At 47.0% G+C, this 26212-nt stretch overlaps 1 protein-coding gene across 23 annotated transcripts in view; it reads left to right on the top strand.

Moving 5' to 3' along the window:
• Positions 1-26212, top strand: part of LOC122365278 (sodium bicarbonate cotransporter 3-like) — a 133169-nt gene that overhangs the window by 44355 nt on the left and 62602 nt on the right. For 14 of the 23 annotated variants that reach the window (XM_043336359.1, XM_043336362.1, XM_043336339.1 and 11 more), the window contains exons 1-2: positions 13510-13620; positions 22597-22804. In XM_043336359.1, the coding sequence (XP_043192294.1) occupies positions 22734-22804 (71 nt within the window). In that variant the 5' untranslated portion in view covers positions 13510-13620; positions 22597-22733. Of the gene's footprint in view, positions 1-13347; positions 13621-15609; positions 15728-22596; positions 22805-26212 lie in introns of those variants that run through there. The other 9 variants (XM_043336352.1, XM_043336319.1, XM_043336321.1 and 6 more) reach the window with 6 other exon arrangements.

Genomic DNA, 26212 nt, shown 5'->3' with positions numbered 1-26212 from the left:
CGCACGGCGCCTGCACTGTCGGATACCGTTTATGCGGAGGCGGCAATTTGTAGCTTTTAAAGTAGCGATGGCATGGTGATGTTTCTTGTCAGTGCGATACATCCTGCTGTCGCCAAGGTTCTGCCCATTACAGTATCGCTCGTGGGCGATAGATGGCCGCTCTCTGATTTAGTAGCCGCTGTTTGTCCTTCACATGTACCCACAACTGTCGCAGCTGACCTTCGCCACGGCCGTCCGATCTCGCAGTCAGTATCGGACCTGCCATGGACTGCGCAGAGCGCAGCTCGTAGTGAAATACAGTCGCCGATATACAGCACTGAATATTGCATACGAGCGTTGTGAGAGATCTTGTGCTGTAAACGTACGCTCGGCGCATAATCTGCGGGCGTCCTCCGGCGGTAGTATTTCAGTCCATTCATGAGATGCGAGATGGACACGTCGCGCTGTGTCCGGGCAAGGACGCCGGGGCAGATGTTCCTCTGCACAGCACCTACGCCTGCACACGCCTGTACACGTGAACATGTGTATTGCTATCAACAGGTGAACAGGTATCGTAAGTGGTTTGGCTGGCGGAGCTGGCTGAGTGTCAGTGCGTTCACTGCAGGCTGTAGGACGGGAGAAATATGAGCGTGAAAACGTTAAATGATGTATATTTTCCTCCCAAGGGTATGCTGCGGTCTGCAGCATGCTTGGGCGCTGTCGTAAGGTAATGCATATGGTGCATTTAAAATGGGGCTTGCCGATTGTTGCGGACGTTTCATCTGAGGCTGATATGCTGCTGGAAGCCATGGAAGCGTCTCGGCATCTTTTATAAGCAACTGCCGGCTCAAAAGGGAGAGCAAATGAATGTATTCATCAGGTGACCTCGCCTCGGCGTACCCATGCCTGTCGAATCCATTGATCATGCATGCGGCTTTCCTTGCAATCTAGAAATATTCAGTGATTAACATCTTTTACGCTTCTCTCATGTCCCTGTTTAATTAGCTCAGCATTCGGAGCTGAAATGTTCATTAAAACATTTCACTTTCGGTTGCGCTAATGTTGCTAACTTCCAAAATATATCTAACCAGAGAGTAGAGACCACTATTGAAGACGGCGGATCTCATCAAAATACAGGTTGTCTTCCTATGTACTGACTCATGTCCCTGCAACAGCCAAGTTCTCGAAGATTCGGTGACTCTTGGTATGTGTTCGGAGACGTCGCGTGATTGTCGTCAATCGATGGCCATTGCCGCGTTTCCGAGGTCGACTGCCGAGCTGGCCGCCAGTTACATCGAGCCAATAAAGCTGGTGATCTGGGGGTCGAACTGGCCGCAGTATTGGGACGCGGACGGCTGGCCGTCGCCGCCCAGCTAGTGGATACTGATGGCTGGCAATTAGTCGGACTGTCATCATGAAACGTTCTGCGTCATTTTTTATTAGTTCGGGTGATTCTGTCGCAGTTACGTCGCAGCATATTTGTAATTCATGACATCTATTAGTCATACCAATAAGGGCTGCGCCATTTATAAGAGTTTCTCAAAGGATGGGTTTGCCCAGGTACATGCAAATTTTTTACTTCAGCTGAACTCCGCAGGCTGTGCAGATTTATCATTTATTTACTTTAGTGCGATGGCCGCTAAACAAAAGCAAGGATAGGTCGTCTTCTAATCTTGACGTGAAATGTTACGACACATTCGCACCACCTAACGGAAGCAGAAGTTGAAATCCTGTAGTGTGTTTTTTGTGGAAGATATTTACATTGTTGTCCAGAACTTTCATAGCTGGTGCTTCATAGCCAACATATTTTACTTACGGTAATTGAATTAACTCGTCTTACTGAAGTCACGGAAACTGCTGTTGGAAACCCAGCTCTGCTCTAAGCCCACAAACCAATAACATGCAGCTGGAGATCAACTCCTTCAAAGGTGACTGCTGATGTCAGTTGCACTGTTTGAGATTGGCGAGAAGTCTGCGGTTTTCACGCTTGAATGCCATCTAATTTGTCCGTGGTTTCGGTGCATAGCACGGCCCTGTCGCTCCTCTTCAGTTATTTCTCTGGTTTCAAGCGTCTCTACCGCTCGCGGATTGTGTTACAGCCCGCAGCATGTTTTTGTTCCCGGCAACTCTGTGTATGTGGGCACAAGGGGGATGCTGGATAAACATTTACCTAACAACCGCAACCACTATCTACTCCGTTGCATAATGCATTAGTGTGACAAATGCAAACGAATTTGATTGGTTATGGTTTCGTAGCGAGTGCTTGTTGCTTTGAATATAATGGATTATAAACTCGTTTACTTCATGATACGAAGTCACATTATATTGACTTCAGGATGGACATTGGACAGGCCTAAGTTTTTATTATTCCTACTTATGTTCTTCATTTATCCCTTATTCTTCAACAATCAGCGGAACAGTTGTGGTATAAATAATGCTGTCACATTTGGAGGTTGAAAACATATCTAGCTAGGCGGTCAGCTTATATTGTTGTTGAACGATTATCCTCATCTTATGCTTGCCGCCGCGCGTCAGAAAGTCACAACTATCTAACGACTAATGTTCTCCCCTGTCAGGCTCCGTCCCATTATGAAGGTGAAAGATGAGGGGTGCGGTTACAAATGAAAAGTTGCTATCTTGGACTAGGTTGTAAATCAGCTTTCGCCAAAGAGCTTCTCATCTCTTGCATGGCCTCATTTCAAAATACGTGCATGCTTCGCAGTTCGCATTTAGCCCTTTCAATGGAATTTCCTTGGTTATCCATGTATGTTTCACGAGAATAATGCACTTTTTCATCCTATACAACATTATTTTATCGAAATATAAATATAAAGTCGAAAGTGAAATGTGAAGAGCAGCACTACTTTAGCTTCGCACCTCGTGCATTAACCAGGATCTCTAGGTATCACCTTGTTTTTAGCCGTGCCCGACTGTTGGCACTTCACGGTTTTCGTTCGGCTCGCTCCCCGTTAGGAGTTGAACACTGCAAGTACAGTCGTGTACAGGTTGATGGTCCCCTACTCTTTATCCACCGGGTTCCTATGGCTCAGCATTGGCAGCAGCCGCCTGGTACCGGTAGGCTGTGCCGCATGACCCGAGAGTGAAGCGGCACAGCCTACCCACACTGTATGACACCGGCTCGGGTCGCCTGGTAGAGCGATTTGACCGGACGCCGCGCTGCGTTACACCGGCTGGGGGAAGGGGGGGGTAAGCCTGTCTATTTGGCTCGGCTCGGTGAATGAGGCGGGCTGGAGTGTGGTGTGGGGCGGGGGTGATGTGGGGAGGGAGTGAGCGGACCTGGGGCTTGGTGTGAGTAGTCACTCGTCGCGTAGAATCGATCGTAATCCACCCTCCAAAAATTCGCTTTATAGATATTCACAAAACCCAGGTGGGTTCAAACACCCATCTCCCAAGTTGGGTGCGGAAGAACAGGTAAGGGTCCATACGGTCTCCTCATGAATTGCAGCAAAGAAATAAAACAGACCTGTCACCAAATAATCTTTCTGAAAAGTGGACTAATCGCATAGCCTCGGAGTTCGGACACAGAAATAAACATCCAGCACGCGAAGCGTCTCGAACCGGGCCTCTCACTACCGGTCAGTTTGACAGTCTAGCACTCCCAGGGCCTATTTTAACATGTTAACTGGGGGGGCAAATGCCCCCGCACTCAACGGAATTGCCCCCCCCCCCAGTCGTCGAGATTTGCCCACTATAAAAATGGGCACCGCATAAAGGAACAGGGTGACAAACATACTACTGTGATTGTTTTGCAATGGATGTCAAATGAGTCAGTCTGCAAGTAATAACCAGTGGTGGATCCAAGGGTGGGTCATATGGGTCATGACCCCCGCCCCTTGGGGCTCGGGGACACCACAGGCCTGCCAGGGGCACCAACGGCCTGTCAGGGGCACCACAGGCCTGTTGGGAGCACCATCGACCTAGCAAGAGCACCATAGGTCTGCCAGGGGCACCACAGACCTGACAGGGGTCCCACCGACCTCGCAGGGGCACCTTGGGCCTGTCAGGGGCACCACGGGCCTGTCGGGGCACCACAAGTTTGTCAGGGGCACCACAGACGTGTCAGGAGCACCATCGGCCTAGCAAGAGCACCATAGGTCTGCCAGGGGCACCACAGACCTGCCAGGGGCCCCACCGGCCTCGCAGGGGCACCACCTTGGGCCTGTCAGGGGTACCACCACAGGCCCGCCAGGGGCACCACAGGCCTGCCAGAGGCACCACAGGCCTAGCAAGGGTACCACGGACCTGTCAGCGACACCACGGGCCTGTCGGGGGCACCTCAGGCTTGTCAGGGCCAAGGGACACCACAGTCCTTTCAGGGGTACCACAGGCCTGTCAGGGGCACCACAGGCCTGTCAGGGGCACCAGAGGCCTAGCAGGGACACCACATGCCTGGCAGGGGCACCACCGGCCTCGCAGGGACACCTTGGGCCTGTTAGTGGCACCACGTGCCTGTCGGGGACACTCCAGGCTTGTCAGGAGCACCACAGTCCTGTCAGGGCCCAGGGGCACCAGCGGCCTAGCAGAGGCACCACCGGCCTAGCATGGACACCACCGGCCTTGCAAGGGCATCATGGGCCTGTCAGGGGCACCACGGGCCTGTCAGGGGCACCACGGGCCTGTCATTGGAACTTCAGGCTTGTCAGGGGCAGACTTGTAAACGACTCAAAATTTTTTTGAGTCGATTCTTTGTTTGAGTCTGGAAATTTGAATCGATTCATCAAACGACTCATGATGTTAAATTTAATTGATTCGAATCAACTCATGACTCATCAAGTTCCTCGATAAAATGATTCGAATCAACTCATGACTCGAGCAACTAGCCAACGGAATGATTCGAATCAACTCATGACTCACACATTTTGATGAATCGATTCAAATCAACTCATGACTCACACGACATTTTTATTGAACTTATTTCATTCAACCCATGACTCACTATAGGCATTTGTTGATTATTTGACTCAAAGCTATGATAAAATGAATATGCCGCATACCACAATTGTATTAAGCAGCATAGTAGCCTTGACCAAAGATTCAAGCAGCTACCTAGTTGGACTAGGTGCATAGGTACCTACTTTGGCAAACATGGTTGATGCAGTTTCCAGTTCCTAAGTCCCAATTCCACTTTTGAATTCTAATATTCCTGCAGATTGGGCTACCTATTCTGTAGCATACTGGTCACTGGTCAGTCTTGCTTCAATTTCTTATCTTGTCACCTACAACAAAGCAAACAAGTTCTAACTGCAAGCAGTCCAGAAAATACTTCAAATGTTTGTACACATCACTTCCATTCAGTTTGATGTACACACCCAACAATATTTTGGGCTGTAGAAATCAAATACCAATAACATATGAGGTAAGTATGACTGAAATCCATTTATAATGGACACAAATCCAATTGAAGCAAGGCTGACCAGTTGCAAATCTTACCTGCCTTTTCAAAGACATTGACATACCAATTACCAAAGTCACTGTGCCCACCGGAAATCGCAGTTCATGTCTGATACCCATGGCCTTGGTTTGATATTTAAATGCATTTCATAACTCAATCAGCTTTGAAATTATTTCTATCTGTATGAAATGAATCTAAGGCATTCTCCAGAAGCCGTGATATTGAACAGATTTTTAGCCAACTGGCGCCGCATGGTGGCGCTAGCAGAGCGTATAACACTAGCGCTCTACTAGCGCCATCATACGGCAACAGCTGGCAAATAACTGAGTCAATACCAATGCCATTCTCCAAGGCCAATGATTCCGTGTTGATATGAAAACGGCGCATTTGAGCGTCATATATGCTAAGCCTTACGCACGCTAATCTACTGCATAAAGGTAACTATTTTGGAACACGATCGGGAAGAGGACAAAGTCTCCACTCTAGCACATACTAAACGCCTAATGACATTGATACAAAGACCCCGAATGCATTGACGAGTAAATGTGCATCAGGAACGGATTTTCCTACTTGTTCATCATAGTGATACGTTTGTAATACGCAATTACTCTGCTCATGGATCCCAGCTCAAAGACGCTAAGATCAAAATCAGGTCAGTCCCAGAAACTTTGGTTTTTATTCTATATCTAAGTACTAACAACAAATTGTAGTTTGTTTTCTACGTTAATGAATTGGCACTAAGTCATGATCGCAACCTTGCGGTACTTTAATGCCATTTCGATTTTGCAGTACTTTAACCCCAACAAAATTTTGCAGTGTTTTAACGCTATTGGTGTCGACATTTCTGGCGGACCTTACAGTTTTATGTATGTTTCTCTGTTTTGATTTTGATTTTCTGGTTTGGGACGTTATATAGTTGATATTTGAAGGACTTATGTATTCCATTCTAAAAACGAATATCTTTTACCAAGAATATTAGCAAAGGTATCAGTATATTTATCTTGTTCCATGTTTGATGTTAGGTTCTGACTGATGAAGTCACTGCTCCATGGATCCCCAGTTCACATCATTTTTAGCAGCTGTAGTAAAAGGGGCTTAGGTGAGCATGAAATTCATTGTTCTTCTTACGCCTTATATTATTAAATATGACCTGAATCTGGTTCTAAAATACAAACTGTGAAGCGAAGTGAAATGACCATGGCATGAGTGTTTTACTTTGCAACACAAGGTTGCTCAATTGGAAAGAAAATATTTTCTTCTTGCACAGTAAACAATTTTCCAAATGAATTTCGGGAACGGGTCCATCTGGTTCCAATGCTGACCTAGACCGGGTCTGACCGGTTCTGGAAATGTGCCAGTCAGACTGGGTCCGGGTCCGGGTCCCAAAATTTTCCAGTTTTGCCACCTCTAGTACCTAGGTACCAACTGCCAAATGCTTTTGGCTCATTAGGCGCCTGTGCCTGAGCCTCTGAGGCTCTTGTAAGTCTGAAATATGGAGTTAAGTGATGGCTAAAGCTGAGGGGGTGATTTAGCATTGATTATTAGGGTGTTGATGGTGACTTGTAAACGACTCAAATTTTTTTTTGAGTCGATTCTTTGTTTGAGTCTGAAAATTTGAATCGATTCATCAAATGACTCATGATGTTAAATTTAATTGATTCGAATCAACTCATGACTCATCAAGTTCCTCGATGAAGTGATTCGAGTCAACTCATGACTCATCGAAAAACGGTTTGATTCTGAGTCGATTCACGAATCAACTCAGAGTCGTTTACAAGTCTGGTCAGGGGCACCACAGTTCTTTCAGATGCACCGGCGGCCTAGCACCATGGCACCATGTTTGGCCGGGATCGCGATTCGGCGTATGTCGCCTCGCATTAGCCGCGCGTTTGGCAGTCTTTTCGTGGTTTCAAACGTTCAAAACATGGGATATGATGTTGCTCCCATGCATTATGGCGGGTGTCAAGGTCACCGGAAGGTCAGGTCAGGTCATTTGCCTTTGATGACCTCGGTTCACATTCCGAGTTTTATATGTTTCTACTTAGGCTAGTTTTTGGAGCTGAATTCAAATTTAGCAACCATTTGACCGTTTACACAGGGTGTCTCAAAAGTTCGTTGACAGGTACCAGCCAGGCTTTTTTTGTCAATAATTCGGAATCAACAAGAAATTAATAGTCAAAATTTTGCATGGGCATTGGTGACAACCTTCCTCAAGCAGTTTCATTGTTTTCAAGCGCATTCGACCCTTCATGAGCTCACAAATACATAGGGTTCACCTTTGACCATGGATCAGACATGAAAGTGGAGGTCGCAAAATCGGGTCGGCTGAGAAGCAGACAGCAGACTCGTGCTCCGAAGAGCACCTGAATATGCAGTCCTATACTATTGAAAACTGACTAGAAGCTAACAGACAAAGGTTACCCAGTTTCAAAAATTGCAGGTCATCATAAAATAAAGACAAAGACAAGTGACCCTCCAAAAGTGTCAATTAATGTTAAGTTTTATCTTACGAAGTTTCAAGAGGCAGATCTGAAGCTAATAGCTTTCTTTTACACACAAATCCGGACAAAACCGCACGATGGACATGTTTTGGTCGTTCACAAAGCAGAACCTCTCCTGAGGAAAACACTCCGGAACCTAGCGAAGGTCTTGGCATGGGAAATGACGAGCGTTTGGGATTTGCAAAATTTGCACAATGTGTCTAAGAAACAGATGACCGAAACATTTTGCTACGATATGCTGCGAAAAAATTGCCGCTGGCACCTCCCATTTGTTCAAGAATGGGGCTGTTTTGAAAAGGAAAATGGTACTTGGGAGGTCGGCGCCAGTCATTCATGAAGGAGTTGGTGCCAGAGAAGACCTACGAAATACTCACGGATGGTGTCGATGCAAGCTGTCGCGGCTTTAAGGGAGAAGTGGATGTTGCCAGGAAGCTCGTCAAACCTAACTCCGACGCAGAAACTGCAGGGGATTCCCCTGCAAGAGCTTGAAAGTTGAAAGCTGGTAACCTTTTATCAGCCTCCGGCAGCTGACGGAGCGACGAAAATCGGTATGGGCAAATATTTTTGGAGATACAGCAAAGGGTTTGGTTTCTAACCTTCCGAATCAGTTGTCAAAGCATGCATATTTGTCTAGTGTACAGGGTGTCTCAAAAGTTCGTTCACACATTTCCCATGCCAATAAAGCATATAAGGACCGGCCAAAAGTATAAGGTTTTGGTGTCTGTGTGTACACTAGACAAATATGCATGCTTTGACAACTGATTAAGAAGGTTGGAAACCAACCCCTTTGCTGTATCTCCAAAAATATTTGCCCATACCGATTTTTGTTGCTCCGTCAGCTGCCGGAGGCTGATAAAAGGTTACCAGCTTTCAAGCTCTTGCAGGGGAATCCCCTGCAGTTTCTGCGTCGGATTTAGTTTTGACTAGCTCCCCGGCAACATCTGATTTTCCCTGAAAGCCGACAGCTTGCATCGACACCATTCTTGAGTATTTTGTAGGCATTCTCTGGCGCTAACTCCTTCATGAATGACTGGCGCCGACATCCCAAGCGCCATTTTCCTTTTCAAAACGACCCCAGTCCTGAACAAACGGAAAGTACCAGGAGTAAATTTTTCGCATCATATGGTAGCAGAATGTGTCGGACGTCTGTTTCTCAGACACATTGTGCAAATTTTGCAAATTCCAAGCGCTCGTCATTCCCCATGCCAAGACCTTCGCTCGGTTGCGGAGTGTTTTCCTCGGGAGATGTTCTGCTTTGTAAACGGCCCAAACCTGTCCATCGTGTGGTTTTATCGGGATTTTGTGTTTAAAAGAAAATTATTCGCTGCAGATCTGCCTCTTGAAACTTCGCTAGATAAAATTTTACAATAACTGATACTTTTGGAGGGTCAGGTGTCCTTGGCATTGACGATTTTTGTGTTATTGTCCCCAAAAATTAGCGTTATAGATATTATAAACAATTTTAAATTATAATTTGTCTTTATTTTACGATGACCTGCACTTTTTGAAAATGGGTAACCTCTGTCTGTGACCTTCTTGCCAGTTTTCAATAGTTATGACCGCATTTTCAGCTGCTTTCCGGAACACGAGTCTGCTGTTGTGCGAGGGTCGTTCAAAACGCCGTTAGTCTCGCATGGTTTCGTCCTTCAAAAATTTTAGCCACCGTTTTTATGAGATGATCATCATGTTGCACTCATCCTCGCCGACACTTAGCCATGTGTCATTTCCGACTTAACCATTCCCATTACTCCTGAAACAGAGAGTTTCACAACATACCCGACTTTGCAACCTACATTTTCGTGCCTGACCCATGGTCAGAGGTGAACCCTTTTTGTGAGCTCATGAAGGGTCGAATGCACTTGAAAACAATGAGGCTGCTTGAGGAAGGTTGTCACCAATGCCCATGCAAAATTTCGACTGTTAATTTCTTGTTGATTCAGAATTATTGACAAAAAAGCATGGCTGGTACCTGTGAACGAACTTTTGAGACACCCTGTACACACAGACACCAAAACCTTAGATTTTTGGCCGGTTCTTATATGCTTTATTGGCATGGGAAATGTGTCAAGGAACTTTTGAGACACCCTGTAGTTTTGGTGCCTTCGTAACATGTTACGGAGCTGTCAGAGGCGGTTGTCACCAGCTACGAATACCCGGCAAAACCCTTACTGGTTGACCTGACCTGACCTGACCTGACCCGGCCTGGCCTAAATGCATGAAGACATCATCTATGATCATAACTAAGATGATATTCGTGATCAGCACCCCGAAAAAACCATAGCAGCCACCCTTTACTATGCTCTAACTCCCGATTTTCCCGACTTTTGGGTCATTGACCTGACCTGGAAGGTCAACCGATGACCTAGGACCTTTAAATTGGGTATCATCGGCTTCCTTTCATCACAGTCAACGGTCGTTTTTTCCGCGAAGCTCTAACTCGATCAGGGGCGAAACAGCAAGGGGGAGGGTCCAACGGACCCCCCCCCCATATATACGTTCGCAGCTGGAAAACACCAATACGGGCGAGGGTTAATGGAATTATTAAAGACAATTTTCCAGGTTGCCCCCCCCCCCAGTCAAATTCCCTTAAAATAGGCTCTGAGCACTCCTACGCTGAGCTACACCGGATGGTGGCCACGGCCGGGGCAAAGTCTGGCCGGGCGGGCGGCGGGGCCGGGAGGTCGGCAGCAAAGTCAATGAATGTTTTTGTGGTTTCGGGTGCCGGTCGCTCTAGCTTGGTGGAATGATGATGGATCATTGGCAAAACTTTCAACGTGGAGTCCCGGTTCGAGCCTCATCGCGGCTCCGGCTACTTTTCCGAGTTAGGATTTGGTTTGATTTTAGTGGTTGCGAGCCATTTATACGGTTTTATATCTACATGTCGATTGTCGATTGATTGATTGATTCATTCATTCGTTCATTTTTGACATGTCGACATTTAGCATACGAAATGACATCCAGGATCAATCCGATCAATCTACCATTTTTATAAGCGTATTGCCTAAATGTCATGCATATATGTGGCACAAGAGCTATGGTTGCCTCGATACCGTGCCAAATCACGTTTTGCACAATGCACAAGTAAATTATATTCGCTGGGTCTTCCGTGCATTGTGCTTAGCAAAAACAGGAATGCAATTGTTAAGCGACGCAAAATGTGCAATGCAGCAAGTGACCACACACACCCGCCCAGCCCCCATGGTCCACCAACACGCCCCACACCACTTGCCAGCCCACGCCAACCACCGAGACGAGCCCCTCCCCCCTCGCTGGTCTGACGCGACAGCTGGTCTACAAAGCGCTCCACCCGGCGACCCGAGCCGATGTCAAACAGCGTGGGTAGACTGTGCCGCTTCACTCTCGGGTCATGCGGCACAGCCTACCGGTACCAGGCGGCTGCTGCCAATGCTGAGCCATAGGAACCCGGTGGATAAAGAGTAGGGGACCATCAACCTGTACACGACTGTACCACCAGTAGCGTCCGGCTCCGGGTCCGCACTCGCAGATTTAGCCTCGCCGACGGCCTATTTTGGTCTAATGACGTCATACCTCTTGTAGAATGCTGTTTCAGAAGGTAGCTGTTCTAATATGAAAAGCATATGTGCTTATTTTTTTTTTTTTGACGCGCGAAAGAGATTGCGTTGCGATGACAAAATACTGTAGGTATGCAGATTCTTGCAGTGCTTGCAGATGCAGAAGTTTCTTGAGGGTTTGATTCTCGCTCAATTCGTGGTTCTGCGATGCTTAAATGCGCGATTCATGACTTACTCAATGTATTAATGCTTAACGAGCAATCCGCGAAAAGTGAGGCGCTTCTTCCGTGTTGACTCGAGCGCCTTATTATGCTCCAGCAATGTCTGGTTGAACACCTGGTCCTTAAGTCAACTAACTCATCGTTGTCGGCGGCTGTATCCTGATCGTCTCATAACGTATTGCACAATGATCAAAGATGAATCGCCAGCATCCCCAGAGTCGGATGGCGCTCCGATGCTGCTCGTTCTAACCGCTCTGACGAATTCATGGACCGAGTAGTCAGTGTCGTATACCGTCTGCCTTTCTCCAGGGGTGGCTTGTCTGCCTTTCTCCAGTGGTGTCTTGGAGACATGAGATGGCTAATGTTGGTCGCCATGTCTGGAACATGCAGTGCTGCTGTATTGACGTCACACTGATGACCTTCAAGTCACTCACCGATCGCATCTTGCGATTTACAGCTGACATATGGGTGTGAACTGTCGTTAAACCTTACTCGACATGATTATGTATGGTGTGCTGAGGCCTCACATTATGTATCCTCGATTTGCATATCTTCTACGCATGTGAAGTATGCTTAGGACAAATTTGTCGCTCTAGTTTCCGACCCAACTTGTTCACACAAGGTGCTTCACCTTGCTTTACTATTTTCCGACCTAACTGCATACATACATTACAAGCTTTTTCTGAGATAGATTTGACCACCATAAAATTCCACCAGCATGGCCATCATCATCGAGAAAAGTCCGTTGAACTTGTGTGGTCCGATGTAGTACGCAGCAGGCATTTCCAAAAAGAGATCCATCACACAAAGGGTCGCAGCACAATGTACACAGCTATTTATGCGTTGCAGGGGCCTCTGCATCAGGAACGAGATCCGGTGAACGGTCCAGATATCGGGGCAAGATCACAGGGGCCAGCGTGACCTGTCAAGGCCAGCTGGGGCCGTGTCATGTCGGAGAGTCGGGGCCCCTTGACCGGACAGCCCAGCAGGGTCACTTTGCGAAACCGCCTACATACATGTGCATGCTTTGCAAATCCTCTTTGACCTGAGTTCTAGCTGTTTTTGGAGCGAGTCGTGGCCCTCATTTGCGTTCTATCGCGCTCTAGTTCGTCTCTCATGTGCATGGTCCTTCTCTGAATATCGAATCATGTGTTTGTCTTGTGTCTCGTACGGAATCATGTGTCTTGTACGGTTTTCCGTTCATATTTTCCATGGTCAGTTGAAAATCTTCATTGCCCTTTTGTGTGTCTGTGGCCACCTATTTCCCACAATGGTTTCTAGCTACGCCAAATCACTATCCCACCGAGTTCTGGAGATCGGCGCTAATAATTCCAGGAACCGTCTAACTATAGATGACTGAACTCGGAACAGTCTGGGCGGCTGCGGCCACCACCCAAACAGCCGGTTAATAATTCATACCCGCTCTGAGCATCAGTTGTGAGCGTGTACGGCCCGCCTCCGGCCTTCAGATAACCGCACGGTGGCTCACGTACTATGCTAATGACACCGATCGCCATAGTATGCTAATGGCCGGCTCTGGACGGGTCGCTCCGCGGCGAGACGAGGTGGCGAATTTGTAAGCGAGCATGTCCCCCGATAAGTCTCGGCTGGACGCCATGGTCGCATATCGGCGGCACGCATCACCCGTTCGGAGAAAGCCATTGCCGATGGCTGGCCGGCCGGCTCGGCAAACAGCCTCTGAATTCCATCGCCCTGGGCGGCTAGCGTCGAACAGCGGCGGCGCGGCAGCGCGCGGGGCGGGCCTCCTGGCCGGCCGGCCGGTCGGCCCGCAGAGGAGGCCCATATGCAAACGAGGGCAGCCTGCAGGGGAACGAGAGCCGGCCGCCGGTGCGCGCCACCAGTCTACCTCTGTACTGAGGCAGATGAGGGGGGCTGGTCCCGACCCTACCTGCCGCTACACAGCACTGCCGTCACTGGTCCTGTCGTCCGGCCGGACACGCACTGAACATCAGGTTAGTTGGCTCATTCATGGCTCATCGAATGGGAAGCGAGAATTAATTAGTGAGAAGAATAATTAGTCTTCCCTGGACAGATTGGGAGCTGGCTTCCTCCAACCGTTTGTCAGGGCTGGTTTGTGTAGTAGAACACCGTGACAGCCGCCAGATACCCTAGCAGCCCCAGGATGTGACGTTTCTTGTTAGTTTACCGAAGATCGGTTCGTAGGCCATCCCGAGGTAGTACATACTTCCTGTCAAATGTTTTATAACAATCAATAACAGTCGCTGACGACGGATTCAGTGTTTGCTCATGACAGTAAATGCACCAAACAGTGTGGTGGCATATTGTAAGTTTTCCAAATAAAATTCAAAGCATTTTATTACATGTAGCATTTTAAGTTATAGAGAAAAATTATCTGCCCTTCATTGCAAGCATACAGAGCTGGCAACATCTCTTTAAAGGTTTCTTGTAAAGGATCGTGTTTTATTCATCCGTATTTTTTAGAGGAGCTCATTTCCAAGCTCGTTTATAGAGCCTTTGAGTGAGAACTAACGAGAAGCTCTTTTTCTGGGAGAAAATTGTTTGTTGAGTTACATTTACTGTCCTGCCGACTTTTGTTGTCACTTTGTTGTCAAGAAGAACGCTACTTCCTTGAAATACGAGACGGACACCTCATTTGTCTTTCTTTTTATGAAGCCTAGGAATGCAGAAAAAGAATGTTCAATGCCTTTTGATGGTTCTTGCGAGTCTCACTTCTTCCCAGTTAATGTCGCAAGGCCTTCGTTGCAGTCGCTTTTTACCTGATTTGTCTGACATGTCGTGCAGCGTTTGATTTTTTAATACCTGTTTCGGTACCTTCGGTGAATCAGTTATTTTTTGTTTTAGTCGTGTATTTTTTTACTGGTTATGTTGATAAAAGCTGTGACTGTGAAGTTATAATGCTAAGTTGTTCTGTTGGTAGAAAATCGTCATGGCCGAAATGGCGTCCCGCAAACTGACCCACGTTTTACCGAACACTTCTGCTATAGTTCAACTACCCAAAATTATTAGATCAATTTACAAACTGAATCAAATTTAATTTGTTTTCATTCAAATCACGATATTTTTCTTTCCAATTCTCTGGGCGTCTGCCGCCTCCACGATTTTGAAAATGCGCTTTTTAAAGTGTCTTTTACAGTCTGGGTGACGTCTGTCAGACGCGTCTTTTTTCTGAGATAACACTGTCAGCCAGCACACATTGCACAGTCTTCCACGGTACTGACTAGCAATCATGGTTCTCACTACGTTACTCACATTTTTGTGACATATTTCCTCACTGGTCTGGTGAAACCTTTTCACTCGCCTGGGGTCAGTTTTCTGGGGTCAGTGACGACTTGTTTGTCCATATTGCGAAATTACGACGGTTCGCCATGACGCCGATCCTCGAAGCATTTGGAAGCCATCACCTGACTGGCTTTAGTAGATCAGTCACACAGTCAGTAACCCGGTGGAACGATTGAAGCGGGCGGAAACGATGACCAGCGCTGTAAACGAGAACAATCAACAGAATAAACACATTACGGCCTCTGAGCGTTGCTAACACAGTCAAGATGTACACGAGGTCGCAAGGTGTCAGTTTCTTCCGATATAGGAAAATAGCCGACGCATGGAGAAGGGCTGAGTTCTAAGACGTCGGCTGTTTTCGTTCCTTACCAGCACTAATTAGCGTCTGTATCAGACCGCTGCGTGTTTCGGCTCATTTCGGTTCTGTTTGTCGTCTTTTCGGACGTCTGTGGTGACAGCCACACCCCTCCGCGCCGACTGTTTCTCGTTTCTGGACGGTTGTGACGGCTATTCCGTACTGACCACGACCACGCGTGACCGGCGTGTGCTCAGCGGGTCTGAAGGCGCCGCTCCTGGTAGGGGGCAGGGAGGGGCGTGACGTAGATCGTCACACGCCCGCCGTCTGACGCCGTGATGCTGCGCGTGTGATGGTCGGTCGGATGAGGGGACTGGCGGTCAGTAGTTGGTTGGGACCCGTGGTGAGCACATCGGACCTGTGGAGCTTCATCCGTCCCAGTTGGGGAACACATTGGTTTGGGAGACTTCAGCCGTCTGAGCTTGCTCGTCCAACCTGCACAGGTAACCGAGGACTTCGGTTATTTTACCTTTCTGATAACATAGGCTCAAACTGGTCCGGTAGAAACTGTTTGGTTTTTACGCATCTTATGGCCATGTGTATTGTGAATTGTCTGTCGAATAGCTGGTCGATGTTGTGATCGGTACGCGGGGATGGTCTCTAGTCTTAACAGCCCCAGCTGTCAGGTGCCTTGTGCGCTTCTGGTCACGTCTTCTGAAATGGTTTCCGATGTGATCTTGGCGGCTATAGTGAGCGGTCCACCTCTTACTCATTTGAGGTTACCTTTGGTGATGCTAAAAAAATGTGCCATTCTTTTTAAGGTCTAGTTGACTAGTTTCATCTTCAACTTCCATTATTATTTTTAATTGCTATCTCCCCCAGCCTCCTGACATTCCATAGTCCTTAGGCTTTAAAATTTCGTTGTAACAGGCATTTCCACAAAATATAGGGGCCTAGCGAAAGGCCCATTGCAGATTCATGTAAGGGGGCTTGTGGACTTCCTAGATTTCACTTAGGGCGCTTTCTCCCCGAATCGTGACCGGGAAACATCTTTGATGAAAAATGCATGACTCTTATTCATTTACCAAAGTCCTTTCTCTACTTGTAATCCTTGTATACCTACCTGCCTGAAAAATGGCAGGTGCCGAGAGAGACCGGTGAGACATTTAGCTTGCTCAACCACAAACAGGTACGCCACAGTGGTCAAGTCCGTGCCGTTTAAAAGGTAGCGTTTCGATGGTGCAGGTCACACTCAGCCACTCAGACGGTCACCGCGGAGGTGATGGCCCTTTTTGGGTTACCATCCACCAGTGGAGTGTCTGGGTGGGGTGACCGCTGACCGCCAGCCCGGACAAGGTGACATGAACGAGGATGTGGACGGACTGGTCCTCTGGGTAGAGAGAATTGTTATTTGCAGGCTCATTAGGTATAAATGTAATGAATATTCTTGCCATCTGAATTTTGGTAGCTTGAAAAGTCGTATTTCAGATCTTGATTCGGTCGAAACATTTTTGTGGAATATGTATGCCGGAATACATTTCATGGAATATGGACTTAGTACCGAAGTTATCAAGCTGCATTTTTTTTTAGTTTTTAGTCAATATTTCTCAAAGACGCGGACCATGAGACTTGGAAGCTCAGGATGCATTGTTCCGAGAGAGCTAGGCTGTCGAAACACTTGGCTGCTTGGACGCCCAAACATTGTTGGCTACACTAGCGCCACCTGAGGCTGCACCGCTGCCGATCAGCGCGCCCTGGTGGCGCTCAGCTGAACCTGCTGCTCAGGGTTCGTGCATAATGCACTGTGCATTACGTAAAATGCTAATGAACAACATGGAATCTGATTAAGATTTACATGGGCTAGACGCTAGCCCTGTCGACATGAATATTTTCATGTCAGTCAGATGCACCTGCGCGCCACCACTGACATGCGCCGTGGACTCGTAAAACTATTGGTGCACAGCATGCCCAGTAGGTGGCTCTTCAGTCGCCTGGTGCTTCGGTGGACCTGGACAGCCATGGGGGTTTGATGATCGACATTCGACAAGGCGCACTGGCGTCAGCGAATTGAGAAAATCATGGGTATGACAGTCATGGTAACTCGTAGGGTCGCAAAGCCAATAAGTGGTTATGGTTATGTGTCTTGGCTGTTGACTGTCTTTTCAGTGCGCAGTTTGACATTACCTATGGACCTGACGCAACTAGGGCAAATTGAGGCATGCACACTGCACAGTGTAAAAGTAATTATTATTATCGGTTGAATGATTGGAGAAAAAGCCTTACAGATTACAGATTACAGATTACAGATATATTCAGACAAGGTCCTCTCAATAGTGAGGCTTTTCACATGTCCACGTCATATAGCGTGATACAAAACGAGGAACAGTGTGCAGCACGCATAATTCCCACACACGCACCCATACATGCTATTGCTCATGTCTGTTGCTTAGACAGCAGCACCTTTCGGATGTTCGCCCGGTACGACAATGTCCCTGGTTCTACTCCAAGTTCGTTCATACGAGTCACACCTCGGTAGCACAATCTACGTCTTCCCGACTCCGTTCGAATGAAGGGGAGGGTGAGGTAGCTGGCCTGCCTAGTGTTGTGCCGGTGCCGCTGGCTAGCCCGCTGCCCCAGCGTACCTTTGAGGTACTCCGGCTGCTCCGACACAAAGATACGCTCGACAGCACTCACTGTGTGGTATGTTACCAAATCCTTGGCAGTCAACCACTTCAGCTGCTTGATGACAGCCGCCACGCACAGCCTCATATAGTGGTTAAAGACGACCAGCAATATCCTCCGGGCCCATCTTGCCGAAAGACTGATAGTTTCCACGAGCAAAATAATTCAACCGTCGCGTACTTATCTTTGGAAAAAATGAATGCCTTCGCTTAATGCTTCACGTTAATTAAAGTGTCCTTGCGGCTTGCTGGATACTACAAAGTTCGCGTTGTTCAAGGAATACCATGGTGTTAATACAAAGTTTCATTTATTGCTACATGGCAAGGAAAAAAACTTGTTTCCTCCTGAAATAATTTTGTTTGATCTAGCTGTGCTTGCTGCGTAGTTACAGCATAATTTCACATATTTCTTAAAAAAGTATGCGTATTTTCATGCATCTTAAAAGTACTTCAGACGATGCCTGCGATTTTTTTTTTTTGATCAAATTCGTTTGGAATAGGTATTTGCTCTTTTAGTTTAAATGATCAACTTATTGTTTGTAACCGACTAGTTTCCCGTATATTTAGGTGCACTGGTGCATACCTATATGTAGAATGTAGATATGCGTGCGGTATACATACATTACATATGTTAGCGAAATTCATATTAGAATTGCAAGGTCTGATACCGTAAGTGTTATGTCTGGCAGCGGGATGTGCTCAAATGCCTGATTATAAGCGCTATTTTAATCGCTTTTTAATTGTTATGGGTGAGTGTGAGACTAGCGTCACATTTTGCCTTGTTAATGTCTATTATTAACATATAGCTATTTTGTAGTCATTCATATTATCGATGATTTCACTTTCATTTTTCATGTTCCGCTCATATTTCCTTTTTCCCTAACCCTCTCCGGATTGCTATCGCAACTGCTAATAGTGTGTGAGCAGATCGATGATCGACATTCATTTAAAGTCAAACAATGCGTTCAATTACCCCTTTACGTCTGTGCCGAATCGCCAATTTGGATCTTATCACAGCACGCTGTGGTGTTTGACATATTAACTAATCATAATTTCATCAAAACATAATGACATAAAATTGGATGATCTTATTGAGGAAATTTTCCTGTGCGCCTAAAACCCGCTAATGTAAATGGCCCAATTTTCACCATTCCGACTAAACGCAACACGATGTCTCAGTTATCTTTAACACATGTTCTCGAGTATTTTAGAGCATTGTCTGAGCGTTGCAGTTGAGCGTGTTGTTGCATCACTCCCCGTTCCCCACCATCCGTCCCCCCCCCCCCCCTCCACAGTCCACCTCCCGGCCGGCTCCGCTCGCGCGCACGTCCCGTTTCGCCGCGTGTGATTGACAAACTGACAAGCGACACGATGAAGACGTCGTTCGTCAACTGTCACCGGTTCAGCCCGACGCCGTACCTGCGGCCCGGTGTCGTCTGTGACCTCAGCTAATTACCTCTGAAACTAGGACGGACAATTGACGCGTCTGAAACAATCGCTTCATTGTCTGCAGTTCGAGTTTGCTAGTGTCGCCGCCGTGACTCATATGCTACAATGCTACACGACCAGGAAAATGATGTCCTGAAAGTGCTTTTGATGTGTATCGCAATGGTCGGAGCTAGCAGTTGACGTACGGAACAGCGAAAAAGGCGCAAAAAAGATGCGCCTTGCACGCGTCTAGTCCGGTGTCTGAATAAGTTTGATATAATTGTAGCGCTGCCGTGATTCACTTGGAAAGTCCGTAATTCCTTGAGAGTTCGCCTGGTTTAAATATCTTTTTTCACCGTGTGTTTTCCTTGTATTCTCCTGTGCGTCTGCCTTCAATGCTCGCACCTTCGCTTGTTTTGTAGCTGGGTCTTCTTACACTCCTTTCTTATCAGACGATGCTATGCAATCGGAATTCGTTTTTTTTTTAGTTCGAGCTCAAATTCTTGCCTTTAGACCATGTGGTAGCATTGCCGACGTGCCGTGATTTTGTCGTAGTGCCATTCTATGAATCATTCGCTAAAGTTATCACCTTAAAATCTGATATCTAAAACTACATAACCGGTCAACATTTGAATACACCGCGTGTGAATAGGCCACTTCTTGTGCGCCCACATTGGTCATGCAAATAAGGGCTTGTGAGTTGTGAAAAAGGATCTTAACTGCCAAAATTGTTCAGAAGATCGAAGTACATTATGACCCTCACACAATAGGTAGGTACCATTATTTGTGTATACTTCACATTGTTTAGGCCTATTTAACCGTAACTATTCGGTAACCTTATTTTGACCTTGCCCTGAGGATCCATGGCATCGTTTCCTGATCATGCAGCTAATGTCCAAATCAGTTTGTGACATTTTACCGCATTTATTCGCCCCATTGTAAGTGGTCCACTTTATTCCACATTCCGTGCACGAAGTGTGTTATTTTTGCGGATGGTCGAAGGACGATGTTATCGCCGTGGGACGGTGGGACAAGCGTTCTTTAGGGTAATTAGGCCGCCAATACCATGACCGAAACGCCGCCATGACAGGACAACAGGCTTAGCAGTACGCCGCTAACGCTACACATACCTACCCATAGTACTGCCTATAGTACTAGCTTATAGTGCAATATCTTTTAGTAAGTTTGTATGGTCTACGGCAGAATAGAAGCTCACTTTTCACTTGCAACTTTTGTTAAAGATGACTTTCAAGTTATCTGATGTCCGCACCATTTCTTTCATTCTGACTGAATTCAGAAATGCTGGACATTGCAGAGATGCATATTTCGACCGTGACATACTTGTGAAGAGTTCGAGGATGTTTATCGTTATATTCAGTGTTCTGCTAATTTTAATTTCTTCATCTTATATCTTACCTCTATTTATTGTTTTTATACATCGATATTGGTAATGGATCTTGAGAAGATGGAGTTTTTTCGAAGCCTGTGGGATTAATTGCCAAACTCGGTTGTGGAATGTGGAGCCTTTGGTAGCGCTAATTCAGTGCCAGCCAGATGTATCAGTGTTCATGCAATGATATGCATGTGTTATCGTGAACATTGAACGTTGAAAGCATGTTTTTATTGTGAACATGGAACGGTAAAAGTGAAAGACTCCGAAATATTAAAGTCAAGGTTGCCGATAAAATTTGGTGCAACTATGCATACGTAATGCGCTCTTGCATATACGATGCACATGATAAATGCGATGCAGATGTTAGTCAGCTGTTGCGACCGTAAGCTTGAAATGATAACGAAACACAGTTTATTTATCCCGCTTTATAACATATTGGCTAATCCCAATGTGGTCATGCCATAAGATAGGCATTCAGGCGGAAAGCTATCTTAAAAACTTGCTCGGCCCGCATTAGAATGTCTTGCAGAGGCAATGCCGCAAATTGCATTTATTTTTAGACATAATCAGCGATGTCAGTAAATTGTCCAGACTAAAATGTTCGTTTGATTTTTGAACGGCATCTGTTGCCCACAGTGGGTCACTAGTCAGTTCACTACACTCATTATTTCACTTTTCTTTCACGCTTTTCGTACTGTTATAAGGCATATATTAAATTTCATTGCTGCATGTCTCAAATTAATTGAGAAACACACCAACTTTGACAGACAAATTAATTTTGTGGTTGCGTGAGCCCAACTCCAAATCTTACTAAATTTAGTTTGAAGTGGCATGAACCAAGCACCGAACAGAGCTTTGTGAAGTTGAGCATTTGTTGCGAACAATAGAATCATTGCCTGCTCTTTTATACCATGTCAGTGGAAAAGAAATAGCCTTGAAACACTGGTGTTCTTTGGAACTTCCTGGTTCTTTTTTCCTCATACGTACGAGACGGTTAGGCCGAACTAACAGTCGTCAACTGACCGACTTACAAATATATCGTTATGTAAACCAACTGCTTATCAACGGACTGCAACCAACAGCGTATTTTGTTTTCATGTACCTTTTTTGCTAATAAATATATGCATGTTTTGCTCTTCGCTTGTCGAGATGTTTTCGTAGTTAATGGTTTTCACTTGAAAATAGCTACGTTATTTAGTTATACCGAAATATCAATAAATTGACAGGCATTGCAGTGCCTATCGCTTACCACTTTGCCTCTGAATACACATACGTGCTAAATATGTACGAAATCGGTATAGCTGTAAAACCAAAAGCATTATGATGAATAAATCTGACATAATTGAAGGACGCCGCCCTTCCATCGCCCGAGGGCGTCACGTGCGGCCGGCCGGCATAGGCGGTGCCAGGTCGGGCAGCTGGGAGGGCGCCACATTTATTAGAGCTGATTGTGATGTGCGCTTTTGTCGAACACATATTTGCAGTTAAGACTCACGCAAAGGTGCGTCACCATCAGCAAAGCACCGACATCTCGGGAAATGGGAACTGAATCCATATCCGCCCCTGCACGGCGGGAATCTGCCGCGTGGATAAACTTGATCCAGTCCTTCCACAGTCCTATTCACTGATGGAGCTATCCGAATTCGCCTCATCCATGCGGTCTTTTACGAACTGTAAGCATACTAATTGTTTTTTTTTTCAGACATGTGGGTTATGATTCGGCTATAGATCTGATGTTAAAGGTGGATTTGCCAGGTCCCAGCTTAATATCAATGGAGTCACAGCTCCCTTTATGGTATGCATGGGCCTACTTCTCAACCATTGGGGATGTTATGGTCTAATACTGACAATCATCTCTCCTTGTTTTCAGGTTGGAAACTGCTGGCGGTTTCCGATCGCACCAACAGTCACGGTTACAAGTGCGACAGAGGTAGACAGCGCTCCGTTCCACCCTGAGAGCGCGTGTTTGATCTACGACCGCGGTGACCACCGCCCCACGAATCCACCATGGTGATGGGAGCCGCCAACAAGCTGCTGGAGCCGGCCAAGGCCTTCATCGACGCCGTCCGAGAGCCCTGGTGAGTGTTCTGGGCTCCCTTGGCTCGGAGTTGGGGTTAGGTGGGGACTGGGCAGGGGACACCACACCGCCCGCCCTCTACATTATCACCAAGCGCCTCATTATTTTGTTGCAATTTATCCTTGAATTGGTCACCAGTACAGTAAAGTTCTTGTTGGTGCAGTGCTAAGGAATACGATTCTTCCGCTACAAAATCTGACCGTTCATCCTCCTTCCAGCGTCATTAACGGATAAACTGAGCTCAATGAAGCGTAAATAGGCTAACGGATTAGTTCAACTGTCAGCCTTGAAACTGTAGTTTGAAACCCGGAAACATATACTTTGATGAGCTTCACCATTGTGCCCATTTTAATTAGCTAGTAAAAGTTGTCCGTGGATCCCAAGTCTAAAAGGCGCCTTCTTAGTAAAGTATTTACTTATTAAAGCCATACGCAACGTTTCTCCTCGTTTTCGCCTCCACTTATACATATATGATCTGTCGCTTAGAACCATCCACTGATTGAGTGGCCGCATTGCCCAGCTTTCATCTTCCCAGAAGTCGAGCATACCGACCTTCCTGGCAGAATATCTCTCGCACCACATTCCTCGCAGTCCCGCATCCCGTATCTCTAGAGACGCGGCCGTCTCCTTCGATTACTCTGGTTTTGCCTCACACTCTGACCGTGTCTCACCCTCTGACCACGTGCCTCAGTGGTGCCTCACCGGCGCCGGGGCGCGGGTGAGACAATTCCTTCGCGTGCCGCGGAGCGTCGTGTAAGGAAAACGGCCGCCGCGCCACCCCTTTCTCCTGGTGTGGGACGTCTTTTCCAGCGCGGTGCCCCCCGTCGATCACGGGAGCGGCCGTTAGCTGGCCGACCGTTACTGGACGGGGGCCGGCTGGGCAGTGACACCGCACCCGCCGACAAATTCACCCGAAAACCGCCCGGGGAATGCGCGGAAAACCGCGCTCAAAAAGCGGCTATCTTCACTGCATGCACGGGCGACGGGCGTGAGGGGCACGAGGAATGTGGTCTGACGATTGTTCATAGTGCGGTTATCAGCGACGGTGCTGTAAAAGAAGACTGAGGACTTAAATGGCCCATTTTTCATTGCAACAATCGGGTGATAGCGTACACGGTGATTTGACGTGTGATAAGAGGGAAATGTAGGTACGAGGCAGGAGCAATGTGGACGTAGAACGGAGGAACAACACGGATAAATAATGCAATCAGTTTGCCGCCGGGGCTGGACGATTGACGAACACGCCATGGTAAATGATCAAACGTTTGATCGCATTTGCTAGGGCGCATTATGTTTGACTACGGACTGATTGGATGTCACTGGAGTATATCTATTGATCTACGGGCGCACTCTACGAGCGAGCTGACGCTCCCGCTCGTAGTACGCCGTTCATATTTTGTACTCTACGCCGGTGCTAGTGTCACAAGGCTGTAAAGTTGTGCCACACCTATCTGCGGCCCCTGAGGTCGCGTTACCTCTATATTCAGTGAGCGTTGCCGTCATACGGCAATAAATTCTTATGCCATAAACCCCCGCCGTAGTTGATCAAAGATAGTACCAGATTTGGCGTCAATCTGCCATTCGGTCGCAGACAATTGTATGCGCTTAGTTTAATGTTCATTGCTGCCGGCGCCGCGGGTCGGTGGGTGGCCAGGGTACAAAGTGTGTCTGCAGATAGGTGGAGGGAGGGCCCCCGAGACCGTGCGGGCCCTCAGATGGCCCCCGGCCTCCCACCCCGGCGGCCGAGAGCCCAGTGAACGCGCAGCCACTCACGATGTGGTCCAACATCCGCAACTGGTCCAGCAACCTGGTCGGCGGGGCCTCCAAAAGGTAGGGCGATAACGTGTCAATAATTTATTTGATCCAAGGATCCAGATTTCGCGAATCACTGTACGGGATTATTTATCCTGTTTATGAGAAAGATTTTAACTGAGGTGAATTGCGTGCTCCAGTATTTTCGTGCATTCATAATCCATACATTGCCTCATGGCAGTGGCGCAATCACAAGTGGTTGGAATTTCTCGCATTTGAGTTGTCTCTTCTCTTCATTTTACCTTTTCAGCGGTCCGAGTACAAAAGAATGTGTTTTTTGCCTGCAGTTTAATAGCAAGGCCTCCCCCTGGAGTTGAGGTAGAATGATTGATGCCGATACGAAAAGAAAACAAGTACACATGTAAAACGTATGCGCTTTAAAATGAAATACCTTTTTAAATATTGTTAAAAATCGTGTGAATAGGTATGCATATTTTCCTCTTGCATTTCTTGTCAAAACCTACCGGAAGAAGCGTACTCGTTTCAAAAGTATGCCGGGGCTTTCTAAATGCGAGAGTTTTCCCTTAACGTACCTATCAAGGTAAACTTGGGCGGTGTTTTATTTTAAGTCGTTTTGTAGGCACGCAATGAGCGTGAGTGTATTTGCTCATTTTAGATCTAACATCCAAATATCATGAGCTACTAAAGATTTCGCAAGTCATTTGATTTTAACCAGATGCACGCATGCGATACACGGATGATTTTCCTAATTGCTCGCAGTGGCTTTTGGCGTTGTGTAAAGAGCATCAAAAATTTACTATCACTGACCACCAAACTGGTCTGCAGTGTGAGTACTTGTAACGGTTGAGTGCACTGATCCTATCTGGTCTAACGGCTTTCTGTGCAGTTGGTACGAGCTCCACCGCTTCTTGGTAGATTGAGACGGAAAACCGCTGTAGGTCGCCCCAAGAACGGGTCTGACCGTGTCACCGGGCGTCCCATGGGAAGGGAGTGGTCCTCACAAGGTCAGAGGACGACGCCCGGCTGGCGGCGCCCCGCGCTGCAACAGATTGCGCTCCACAAAAATGCACGGAAATCACCGATGGAAGCTTCTGAGCATTGTAATGGTATGGGGAACTACGCACTGGTGATATAAGCCTTCTGGATTTTAAGTCTTATGAGTTGTTCCAAATAAACTCCTAATCCTCAGCAAGAGTCTATTTTGCCATGTGCGACCATCTTCCACCGAACAACGAACAACAACAATCCTGCGTAAGACCAAAAACCGAAAAGACCACGCCGAACACAAACTGACGCATTTCATACGAAATGCGACGCAATCAAGCGAAACACAGCTAAAGCACTGCTACTTTTCGACAGTAACAGACAACTAAATAAAAATCCATAACATCATCCCCGCCTTTGGATGTAACACCATCCAAACAAACATACAACGCTGCTCTAACTGGTGTGACCTACCAGGCAGAGGGAGGAACACAGGAGCATTTCCATGGCAAACTCGTGACCAGGCGGCAAGACAGGTAGTGTCAGGTGGGTACATTCACGGGTCATATACCTCCATATCATGCAATCGCTGGACGGCTCGGGTCTTCACTTGTCCCCCCTGAGTCCTGATCTGGGCAGACCTAGCCAGACC

The sequence above is a fragment of the Amphibalanus amphitrite genome, unplaced genomic scaffold (genome assembly GCF_019059575.1).
Source record: "Amphibalanus amphitrite isolate SeventyFive unplaced genomic scaffold, NRLGWU_Aamphi_draft 000727F_arrow, whole genome shotgun sequence".
Taxonomy (NCBI): domain Eukaryota; kingdom Metazoa; phylum Arthropoda; class Thecostraca; order Balanomorpha; family Balanidae; genus Amphibalanus; species Amphibalanus amphitrite.
The sequence above is the reverse complement of the archived record's forward strand: the minus strand, read 5'-3'. Positions and strand labels throughout refer to the sequence as shown.